Source organism: Peromyscus eremicus, chromosome 4 (genome assembly GCF_949786415.1).
Source record: "Peromyscus eremicus chromosome 4, PerEre_H2_v1, whole genome shotgun sequence".
Taxonomy (NCBI): Eukaryota; Metazoa; Chordata; class Mammalia; order Rodentia; family Cricetidae; genus Peromyscus; species Peromyscus eremicus.
In genome coordinates, this window is record NC_081419.1 from 57820790 (window position 1) to 57833483 (window position 12694).

A 12694-nucleotide genomic window follows, 5' to 3' on the forward strand; every position below is an offset into this window, starting at 1 on the left:
GCTAGGGTCTTAGATATTCTTTTATACTTTATGCCAGTAATATCTGTGTTACCCAAAATGCTTAGTATTCATTTTTAATTGGTATATCATTTGCTAACTAGTTAGCTAGTTTGTGTTTTGAATGATGAACAGGAAGGAGGTGTTGTAAGGTTGTTTTTTCATAGTTGCATTAGAAAGCATCTTATAAAATACAGATTTGCAGTGGTCTTTTTCTTCACACTGTATTTGCCTTATATACTGTGGCTACAACCATCTGGTTTGCATGTTTCATACTCATTAAAAAATGAACCTAAAATACTAGGAATTTAAAAAATCTTTGTTATTTAATGTTCTAAAAATGGTGGTAAGAGGTAAATTTAAAATCTTATATTTATTAACCTGCATAACAGGGCAAATGAATGGTTGATAGTGAAGGCACATTTTGTTTCTGTTGTCTTTGGTTTTGAGCCTAGCCTTTAGTACTGAGCCGTCTCCCTAGCCCTATTGTGCTCCTATGAAGAGTCATATATAAGTCTATGTATTATGGACAAGTTTTACGTGGCAGAGCCATTTTTAGACTCCAAGTGAGATGTTTTCAGGATGTATTTAGGAACGTTTTAGGAAATAGATCAGACTGACAGGAAACTGTGGAAAAGCAGAATTTTTAAGAGCTAGTTGAGAGCAGCACGGTGCTAATTTGGGAGTGTATTATCAATTTACTTCAGCAAGTGCACATTTAAAGCCTTTACAAAGAGCTATTTGGAGGTGAGGCTATATCATTAGAAAGAAAAGGAGGCTTATATTGTATTAAGACATCTAGACAAGAAAATCCTAATTAGAATGATTGTTGCCTCGGGTCTGTTTGCTTCTTTCATCAATAAAATGAGATGTCTATTTCTTTTCTGAGTGTGTGCATGTTTGGGTATTTATTTGTGCATGGGTTCGTGTTTGCCTCTGGAAGCCATAGGACAACCTCAAGTGTCATCTTCAAGAGACTTCTCCTTTGTTTTATGAGACAGAGTCTCACACTGACATAGCCTTCGTGCATTAGGCTGGGCTGGCTAGCTGGGGAGTTCCAGGGACCCACCTGTCTCTACCTCCCTGGTGCCCGAATTACAAGTACACATCACCATACCTGGCTTTTTTTTTTTTTTTTTTTTTGCATGGCCTCTGGGATCAGATCCTCATGCCTACATGGTAAGCATTTACTGATTCGGCCCTTCCCCAACCCAAGATGAAAGTTCTTACCTAAGCCAGACAGACGACAAGCACACCATAACACTAAAGCAGTTGGTTGTTTTGAGTGTGTTTATAATATTTAAAAATAAGTATTATTAAATGAAAATTTCTTCTGTCCCCTTAAAAAGTGTTAGATTAAGACAATATATAACTTCTATAGATATTCTGTCTTTAGTTGGTAGAAACAGGCAGAGCATTTCTGCCTACCTATCACTTTGCTACTTACAGGTTTTCTTAGCACTAAAAGCATAAATCCTGTTGACTTCTTGCATCTGTAAAAGCAACATTGCAAGACTTGCATTTAGTCCTTGCAGTTTGTTGTGTGAAGTAACTTAAGAGAGGTTTTTATCATGTTTGTCCCATGAGAATGGTGATTGTTTTTTTTCTACTATCATTATCTGGGTTGTGCTCCACCAGACCTCGGAGTCTGATGTGGGTTGAGGGGTGACCTGTGCTGCAGGTGCGTTGGTGTTGGCCACATGAAGGCTGGGTCTTTTCTGTGACTCAGCTGACTCTAACAATGAAGTGACGTGTGGTTTTATCTGAAAACTGAAGAAAAAAAGAGCTTAGTCCTGTTGTTAAATGTGTGTGTTTCTGTTTCTCCCCTCTAGATTAAAGAGTCTATTGTTGGGGAAATTAGACGAGAGATTGTCAGTGGACTTTTGGCGGCCGTGTCTTCAAGTAAAGCGTCGACTTCGAAGCAGGACAGTCATTGAGTGGGATTTACTGGGTAATGTTTATTCGTTTCTTCATTTAACTGGATATCAATTGACACTTGGCTTTTAATTATTTGTTTTAGTTTGTTATCTCTAGCTAAATTTTTATTTTTATAATATATGTCTTAGTTGTCCTATGGTATGAAAACCATATATAACCTCATCTAAAGTGTAAACAACTTAATTTAAGGGCAGAGTTGCCTACAGTGTATGCTTACTTTGAAATTTCATTGTTGTAAATAAACCCTGAAATTGGGCTTTAGATCCAAATCTTACTTTAATGTTAATTAAATTGTATTTCAAATGTACAATTTATGAGCAAGAATTTGAGAATTAGTCAAAAAATTATAACTTTCTTTGTTATTTTTACCTTTTAAATAGACATTTCATATATCCATTTCTAATCCTAATTTATTCATGAATTTTATGTGATTTACTTATTTAAATGAATACCTATATTTTATAAATTATATTAATAGCAGTTCTTGGTGAACACACTAAGGAATAATAGTCTGTATAACACTTCCCAACTGAAGGTGTTTATTCAGTGTGATATGAAGAGTGTGATACATAATTTCAGCTGTGGAAAATGAGAAAATATTTTAATAAATTATGTCAGAATCAACTCTGAGGATTCTTTTTCAAAAGCCAAGGATCAAACAATTAACTCTCAAAAAATGTATAGTAGCCAGAGGATTATATGTAAGTGTTCATAGGTAGATGATTGATTGATAGATAGATAGATAGATAGATAGATAGATAGATAGATAGATAGACAGAGATAGATAAATAGATAGACAGACAGACAGATAGGCAAATAGGTATAGGTAGATATATATATGATATATGTGGAATTATTTGAATAAATTTCACATTTCTTTTTAAAGAACTTTCAAAATAATATTTGAATAATGTTTAATGTTCACCTTTCCTTCTTTTTAGGGTTGGGATGGCTCCCATTACCTGTAATACTGGCGTTATTGGTGATTTCTGCTGGTGGAGGTGTTATTTGTCCTTTGGAAGATACTTTCTACTGAGCTGGCTACTGTACACAATGGATAGTGTGCATTTCTGTATGCAGTGTACAGTATACAGTTCTCCTATGCATAAAACTTTAAAAACATATGTAGAAACTTAGGCACTTTGCTGACTCATTTCTAAACTATCAGACTGGCCATTTGAAAGTCTAGTATTTATTTGTATGTCAATGTTTTTTCCAGTTGATGTCCTATGTAGAATTAATTGTAAAACTTGAAGAGTTCCAGACATAACCAACTTATAAATAACGTATTTCTTCAGACTAGCTTCTACAACACTGACCTCTATGAGGTATTTACTGTGCAATAACAGATTCATCTTCTGAGAGCTTGAAGCAACCGATGACTTTTCCCTCCACTGCTCTTCAGTGGGTCACTTCCAAGAAGACAAACGATTCTGTTGTAAAAATTGCTCTTAATTCTTGAGGAGGCTACTGAGAAGCAGTAGGGTAGATCTCATGAGGTTACCTACAACTACTTCATGTTCTTACACTGTAAGCCTTGTTGCTTTGCCCCAAACAAATGTAATTTTATTATAGCTATGTGCATTATGGTAAACACTATGTACTTTCTGCATTGTTCAGATACCTTACTTAAGATGTTTCTTCTATCTTTTAGACTAAATAGTATTTTCAAGATAATGGGGCCTGTGACTTGAATGGATAGAATAGAAATGAATAAGCTGTTTTTTTTTTCCCAAAATGAGGTTTAGATATGTTTTCCTCATGCATAAATGATTTTAATTCAGTTTTAACCAGAAAACTCTTGGTTTTTTTTCTGAAAAAAAAAAAAAGTTTCCTATCTGGTATTATATGTGTCAAATAAATGTATAAAGTAACAACCAAATGTTATTAGAAATTAGTCTCTTAGTATTTGTAATCTTCAACTTCTATTATGTAACTTTGTGTGAGAAATTTTAGTCAAAAGTGCTTGAAATGTTAGCGTTCTTTGAAAGACTATCTAAAATGTTTATAAATATTTGAACAATCACACAAAGACTGATCTCTAAAAAACAAAAAAAACCCATTAAAACAATAAAGTATTTATTTTGCCTAAATGTTACTTTTTTTGTTTGACCTGCAAAGGTGAAGAATTTGGATTGCTTTTGATGACTAACCAATAACGTCGGAACTGCTTGCTGAGCCTCTCTCCCTGATGAGGCTCCTGCAATGCTCTCAGAAAGTTCTGTCTCCACCGCCAAGAAGAGGCACAGGACTAATCACTCTTGGGTGTATAAAGGCCCAGGGCTAGGATCCCATCTAAGGACAGGTTGAACTTGTCTTTAAAATGTCCAGTTAAACTATGAAGAGCAACTAATAAGCCAGGAATGACACACATGCCTATAGTCTCATTATTGGAGACGTAGACGCAGGAGTATCGGGAGTTCAAAGCCAGCCTGGACTACATGTCACTGTGCATCAAAAAAAGAAAAGAAAAGAAAAGAAAAAGAACAGATTTTAAAGTATTATTGTTAGTTGGTCAAGTTATTCAGGAATTTAACCAGTTGATTGTGACAGTGATAGTAAACATGCAAACCAGATACCTTATGAATAGTAAGTAATGCAAGCATTGATAATTTTAGCTATTTGGGATTTTAGCCAATTTCAGTCTCTTTCTAACAGAATAAGACTCTCGGGTTTTGATGATCAATATTGGTGGTCTAACAATTGAAACTCTAGGCTGAGCCAATAGGCAGATCACTTAGCATATGTTCTGTTAACTTTTCTGCTCCTTGGTTTCTTGGGAAGTTACCATGTCCAAGCCACCAAACTATGTAGAATGATGAGGAAAGGGACCTGAAAACAGATGTGTCTTTTAATGTAAGATATGCTTAGCAGTATCCAGTTTCCAAACAGAATTTGAGAGAACACAATTTAAAGGGGTCAGAAAAGTCTACCAATGTGTAAAAGACTAAAGACAGAAAAGTGGACAGTATAGGATTACACTATTCAAGAGAATCGTTACTACAAGGTTATCAAGAACACCAAAATTGAGTTTAAATTATCATGTGCCTGGTGAGAGCAATGTTTTTTAAAGATGCACATTGTTCATAGCTCATGTGTTCTGTGCCAAGAGCCTTCACAGAAGAAGGCACAGCGCAAAGCCCTGAGATTACTTTTGAAGGTTTTAGCCACTGGATGATACACCAACAATGGACAGCACCACAGATTGAAGCACATGCTGTACCATTCCTTTTTAGGAAGGAATTGGTGCTTAAAAACAAAGCCATCTGTGGTAAACATTATAGTTCCTTAATCATGTTCTTGAGTTAATGGTTTAGTAAATCCATGTATAGATGATTTATGGTTGCTTCTATAATTTCTGCAGTCCAAAGATTTTATTTTTAAAACAATACCTTTAAGTATTATGAAAAAGATTCTAAGTTAGATTCACAAACATAAATTACGATGTGTGTGGGCACCGTTAGAACAATTAGGTTGTGAATATCTAGATTTATATTTGGTTAGAAATTATACTATTATTATCTATTATTATATACAAAAAAATGCAGGCACCCAAATAGAAGTAATGTTCATTCAGACCTCTACATGTGAGGGCAAGTTGAGATGACATTGATAATGAAAAACCTTGTATTTTTCCATGTGAAGACAAACCCTGCTACTCCGCCAGGGTTCTCAGCTGCATGACAGTGTGGTGTGACGTATGGAAGAGGAGAGCCCGCCCTTTGTCCTGCTATCAGAGCATACCTTGGTGGCAAAGCAGCATTGCTCATTGCCTGGCTTTCCTCTCATGAATCCCTGCTGAAATTTTGATCATTTCTGCTCTCAGCTCCATCTCCCTGGGTGTGGCTAGTAGGGAATGTAAAGCAGCAATGCAGGTATCACTGTTATTCTCTGCCAGCTGTCCTCGTTCTGATCAGCTAATTCAAATCCACCTTGGCTGAATCTTAGAATGGATGCAGCATTAGGCACAAATTGGTTTCCTTCCACTTTCTTTTTCTTTTTTAAAGACAGGGTTTCTATGTGTAACAGCTCTGGCAATCCTGGAATTTCCTTTGTAGATCAAGGTGGCCTTGAACTCACAGAAATCCACCTGCTTCTGCCTCTTGAGTGCTGGGATTAAAGGCGTGCACCACCACTACCACCACCGCCACCACCGCCACCGCCACTTGGCTCTGGTTCCTCCTACTTTTTAAGAACAGAAAAGTATTTAAATAATGAACATTAAACATTTTTGTTATTTTCTATTCTAAAATCTCATCACAATTAGATTTATCCAGCCATTCCACATTCAATAAAAATAAATAAAAACTAATGGTAAAATTTTCTTGAATTTTTTTTATTTTTATCTGTGTATATGTACATGTAAGGATATGGCACATGCATGTGGGTATCCATGGAGGCTGGAAGAAGGGGTATACATAGACATATCACTAGTATTTGTTTCATAATTTTATATTTAGAAAAATATTCTAATGAAATATAACTACAGAAAACAGCTTTCAAATTCTCAATTGAGTGAGCTGGCTCATGCCTGTGATTTCATCACTTGAAAAGCTAAGGCAGGAGGTCTGTCACAAGTTCAAAGTGAACCTGTGACTACATAGTAAGTTCCAGGCCTGGCTGGTCTACAGCATAAGACTCAGTCTCAAATTAAGTTCTTGCAAAAATTGAAGTGGAATATGAGTTTTTAAAAACTTGAAAAAGTTAAAAAAAATTAAGACTTTGGTGTGTGTGTGTGTGTGTGTGTGTGTGTGCAAGCATGTGTATATGCTCTGGCCATGTATATATGCAAGTGTGCATTGGAGGTCAGAGGTTAACACTGAGTGTCTTCAATTACTGCCCGCCTTGTTTTTTTTGAGATAGTGTCTCTCACTGAACCTGGAGCTTATGGTCTCAGCTAAACTGGCTGAGTAGTGAACTCCAGGGGCCCACCTGTCTCCCTCGTTCTGGGATTATATACACAGGGCACTTCACTTGACTTCTACATGAATGTTGGAAATCAAAGTTAGGTCTCCATGCTTGGACAGCAAATGCTTTAACAACTGAGTCATCTCTCCAACCCCAGTTTATTCTTACTATTACTGTGAACTCGAAATTAAATGAGTTAATTTACTGTCAACACAGATAGTGCAGGCAAAACATATTCAATTCTGAGAACATTATAATTGCCTTTTGATATGCTCAGAACATTAGATTCTAGTTATGTGTAGTAGCCAACTGATTTTCAATTTGATAGAGTTCCAAAAAAAATCAAGTCTGAAAGGAATAAATATTCAACTGCTAGATATTGTAAATAATTCAGACCACAGTTTATGAAAACACTACTTTAGACTAGACAGTATCTTTGGAAGAAGGAAATGAGCAGTTCCAGCCAGGAGGTTGCTAACAGAGTGACATTTAACCATGACTTGTCTATGCAAGAGACAGAATCAGGAAGTGTGGATAGCCATACTTCATGACCTTGAAATCACTTAGAGACAATGGAAAGAGGAGGCACTTTTGAGAGGTGGTGGCCACAGCCAACTTCCTGGTTTCTTATTTAAGCATCTCCAAAATATTCTGATACAATACTAGATAAACCTCCCCTATGCAGTAAGTGCTTCTTCGTAGCCCATCTGTTACTTATCTGAGATTTTTATACTGATTGCTGCAAAAGTTTAGTGGTTTCTAGTTGATTATCTTGGGTTATGAGAATGACTGTCAAAGCTTTTTCATAAATATATCATGATCTCACTCATGTGGAATCTAAAAAGAAAAATGTTGATCTCATAGAATTGAGACTGGTGGCTACTAGAAACAGGGAAAAGGAGAGAGGCAGGAGTAGGTGAGTTGTCTGACACTTAACTGGCATGCACAAGGCTCTGCATCCCCAGTACTGAAGAAAAAGGGCAAGAGGCAGGGATAAGGAGCAGCCAATAAATGAGTCCTAAGTTACAGTTACACTTGATTGAGAAAGGGCTATGACACAGAGCAATCCTCTACCTGTGCGTTGTGATCCCCAAAGACTATCGGAAAACAACTAACAGTACCAAAAATTACAGTTAAAAAGTAGCAACAATAATAATTTTATGATTGGGGGTCACCACAGCATGAGGAACTGTATTAAATGGTCACAGCAATAGGAAGGTTGAGAACCAATGCACTAGTGCTGTGGGATGTTCTGTATGGCAAATGTGTTGCTAATTGGTCAATAAATAAAACACTGATTGGCCTTTGGCTAGGCAGGAAGTATAGGCGGGACAAGGAGGAGAATAAAGCTGGGAAGTGGAAGGCTAAGTCAGAGAGACACTGCCAGCCGCCATGATGACAAACAGCATTTGAAGATGCCGGTAAGCCACGAGCCACATGGCAAGGTATAGATTTATAGAAATGGATTAATTTAAGCTATAAGAACAGTTAGTAAGAAGCCTGCCACGGCCATACAGTTTGTAAGCAATATAAGTCTCTGTGTTTACTTGGTCAGGTCTGAGTGGCTGTGGGACTGGCAGGTGAGAGAGATTTGTCCTGACTGTGGGCAAGGCAGGAAAACTCTAGCTACACACTAGAGTGACTAGATGACATCCTGTATATTAAAAAAGAAGCAAGAAAAAATTTAAATATTTTAACATAAGTAAATGATAGGAAAAATATATTTAATCTGACTTAAACACTATACAATATACATTATTGCATTGAAATATCACATGGTACTCCTTAATATATATGATATTTGTGTTTATATGGTTTTAGAAATGAAAAATAAAAAAAAAACTTTATCCATACAAAGCCCTTAGCTTGGTGATTACTTCATTTTGAAAATATATTTTGGTCACAGAGGAAAAAGAAATATGGAGTGTTTTGTAGTAGAATATTGTTTTAAGATATGTTACATTTGTTTATACTCTGGAACATTTGTTTTATAGATGCAAAGATGTGTTGCATTATTTTAAGTTGCATTTGTTTGATTCTGTGAAGCTGTGTTACTGTGCCTATCTAAAACATCTGATGGTCTAAAAAAGAGCCAAACAGCCAATAGTGAGGCGGGAGAGAAGATAAGTGGGGCTGGCAGGCAGTGAGAATAAATAGAAGGAAAAATCTGAGAGAAGAAGAAGGAGCAAGAGAACAAGGAGAGGAGGATGCTAGGAGCCAGCCACCCAGCCACACAGCCAGCCATCATGGAGTAAATGTGAAAGTAAGATATACAGAAGTAAGAAAAGGGAAAAAGTCCACAGGCAAAAGGTAGACAGGATAATTTAAAGTTAAGAAAAGCTGGCAAGAAACAAGCCAAGCTAAGGCCGGGCATTGATAATTAAGAATAAGCCTCTATGTGTGATTTATTTGGGAGGTGGGCAGTGGGCCCCCTAAAAGACCAAAGAGCAAAAACAACCAACAACAGTGTTTTAGTTTTTTTCTCTATAGTCATCAGGAATAAGGAATATATCCCTAAAATCAATGTCCTTATATGGTCTTTTCTTTTTTTGTCATCTTTCTATTACAGACAGTTTTCTGAAGATGAGTCCAACAGTACCATATCCCATTTACTCTCCTGAATCTTAGCTAGTCTTTCATTAAGAGCTGGAGTTTAGTGTTGGAGAGATTGCTCAGTGCTGAAGAGCACTTTCTACATTTCCAGAAGTTTCAGTGTCCAGCACCCACACTAGATGGTTCACAACCACAGGTACCTCCAGTTCCAGGTGATCTGATGCCCTCTTCTGCGTTTGTGCACATCTGCACTTGTGTGGTACACATAAATAATACTTCTTTTTCCCCTGCAACTGTTTGTGTATCTATGACAGCAGAGTGACAAGAGAGAGTAGACGTGAGAGCATGTTACCATATAGACTATGACAGGATAATGTCATGCATTTTCATGTGATTCTCAGCGTGAGTCTCACCTTCCATCCTGGAGGGAAGACAAACCTAGAAAAACAAGCCATGGAGAACAGACACTTCTGGCTTCTGGCTCTAGATGAACTCCCATGCAATAGATAGCACCAAATTGCTAATCCTGGGAGTCAGTTATTCTGAATGTACTTTGCAGCTTCTAGTAAAGTCCCATCTGAAGGTGACACCACATGGATATGAGACTAGTTACTGCTAACCCTTGCCAAAATTATAGGTGTATGAACAATGACTATTGTTTAGTTCACTCACTTTGGAGACAGTTTATGTATCTGTTGATACAGCTACAGTTTTGTATCCAGACATGGGATGCTGCCATAACTAAAACCACTGGCACTGGCTTTGGGATGTCATTACTGGAAGCCAAAAAGTCTTCATGTAGAGTTAGTGGAAATCTAATAGGCTTCAAGGAGGCCTCCATAAAGGCTCATAGGAAAGTGAAAAAGACATTGTTGTAAAGTAGAGGAAAGAAATGGCTCCTTTGGTGACAGCATGGAGTCTGCCCTCACACACATCTGTGACAATGCAGCAAAGAGGCAACCTACCCGTTAAAGTCAGCAATCTGGTTAAAAAGATTGCCAGGGGAAGTGCAAAACGTGAGAGCTAGAAAGATACTAAGGAGGGTAAGCTAGATCCAGAAAGACAAACACCGAATGTTCTCTCTCATCAGAAACTACTAGCTCCAGATCTTCAGTTATAAGTGCAGTTCTCAGCCTTCATCCCGGAAACTTCTCTTTGAAGCAGATGGAGACAGTTAGAGAAAACCACACCAATCAAAATACAGAGTTGTGGAGCCCAGTGCCAGTGGATACATGTATGAAACAAATCCCGCAAATAAAGTTTAGGGGACATTTCCAAAGAGGAGGCAGAAAGATTGTAAGATCCAGAAGACCAGGGAGTTTGCTGTAAGACTGTGTCCTCATAACGTCGGAAGCTACACCAATGAAGTCTTACCACATGACTGCCCTGAATAAGTGCAACAACAATAGTCATGCCAAAGTGGACAGGGAAAGACCACAAGACCTCAAGCCTGCACAAAGAAATACAGGCAACTAGGAAATGCTGAGAATGAGAGAAATAGTCTTTCTCACGGAAGAGTGCATCAATTGGTTATCTAATACCAAATGGTCAGTCCTTCAAACAAAATATGCAAGTAACATTATACAGATCAACCAACAAGGTTGTATTTAGATATGTATTTACATATATGCATGTAACAATGATTAATGAAAATGAGGCCATGAATTTGAAAGAGAGCAAGGAGTGTTGTGTGGCCAGGTTTAGAGGGAAGAAAGGAAAGAGGGAAATGGTGTAATTATAATCTCAAAAGAAGTAATTATTTGAAAAGAGGAGAAATGGGCCTTGTTTTTCTTTAATGAAATATAAAGAACAAGAAATGAATTGAAAATACACTTTAAATAGGACTAGAAGGTGTCTGCTTTAAAATAAAACTGTGTCATATATACCAGAGTCTCATTAAAATTACTAAAAAAAAAAAAATGTAGCTCTGGAAAAGATAAAATCCAGGTTGAGTCCTTAGGATCTTTTGTTAATATCTGAGAAGGATTAAAAAGAGTTCCTCATAAAACATTTCAAACAGCAAAGTTTCTGTAAGGACTTTCAAAGCCCTGCCCACCCACAGTGTTTCTGTGAAGTAATGGAGTCTCCTAAACCCACATAGCAATGGGGTAAAAAAAAAATAGGAGAAAAGGGCTGCTTTGGGGATCCAACTTTTGTCTAATGGTGTTGATTATCAGATGATACAGGAGAAATTGCAAAGATTTTTAAAGAATTTCTGCCCTTGAGCCAAAAGACAAGTGAAATGATATAAAACAATCAAACAAAAAAGGCACTAGATCCCTGGAGTTTTAGAATTAAGCCAATCACTTATAAATCTCCCCTACACTCTTTTTAATGAATATGATGATTATATTGTCTTACAAAATATGGAATTCTTGAAACACTACATCTCCAGCCATGAATCTCAGAACAGAGAAATGGTAGTGTTGTGTCTCATAAGAATAGTTCATGGATTGTGGAAATTAAAATAGGAAGTAAATATTTTGTCAAATGTGGCTAAGACAAACTAAATTTTGGCAGAACCCCCATATGTGAATGGTGATAAAGGATTGTCCAGCATGATTTCTGATAGGCATTGCACGGATGTTCACTGTGAAAAGCTTGGGTTGTAGTCTAAATATATCTAAACTCCCTCTCTATACATTTGGCATGTGAGGGTGGAAGTTGCTGCTGCAGCTACATATTTGGGATTGTGTCAGGCTCTGGGTAAAGTATTCCTTTCCTAGTGCAGTGTGCATTTGTAGTGTCTAAAGTAACTCACCCCATACCAGTTGAGCTGCATTCCTTGTAAAACAATCTTGTTATGGCAATCCCAAAGACCTGAGCCTGGGTGATAATTTCCAGAGTGAAGTGTTCACAAGATGAAGTGGAAAAATATGAGCAGGTCATCTTTTTCTCTGTCAGCCTTGTTTATGTGAACCTATAAATGAATGAGCCTGCCTTGTTTGTGTTCCCCAAGCCTCAGAAGGACATGTATGGGGATCGTGGCTATGAGTTTGCATCTCTGTGAAAGTTCTGTACAGGTGCCTTTCTGCTGCTTCAATAACCCATCATTTCTTCTGGGTCAAAAGTTATTTTCTTTCCAAGAAACATACTATATTGATTCTAGTAGTTCTCTCAGGATCTCATGCTGAGTAAGGGTGGAATCTTCTTGTCATTTCATTTGTTCTCATTTTTATGGTGAAACCAAGAGAATGCCAGTCAGTCATTTAGTCCTAATGGTCCATGTAGGATAATGTTTTCGTATTATTTTATGTTAGACTCCTTAATATTTTCCTCATTCCAGTAGGAAGACAAG

The 12694-nt window shown here is 37.1% G+C and overlaps 1 protein-coding gene across 2 annotated transcripts in view; it reads left to right on the forward strand.

Annotated features, from left to right (window-relative positions):
- The window catches only part of Itprid2 (ITPR interacting domain containing 2), a 37068-nt gene extending 33040 nt beyond the window's left edge, over nt 1–4028 (forward strand). The window contains exon 17 of one of the 2 annotated variants that reach the window (XM_059260787.1): nt 2877–4028. In XM_059260787.1, coding sequence (XP_059116770.1) covers nt 2877–2971 — 95 coding nt within the window. In that variant the 3' untranslated portion in view covers nt 2972–4028. Of the gene's footprint in view, nt 1–1829; nt 2758–2876 lie in introns of those variants that run through there. The other variant, XM_059260786.1, reaches the window with a different exon arrangement.
- The last annotated feature ends 8666 nt before the right edge of the window (nt 4029–12694 follow it).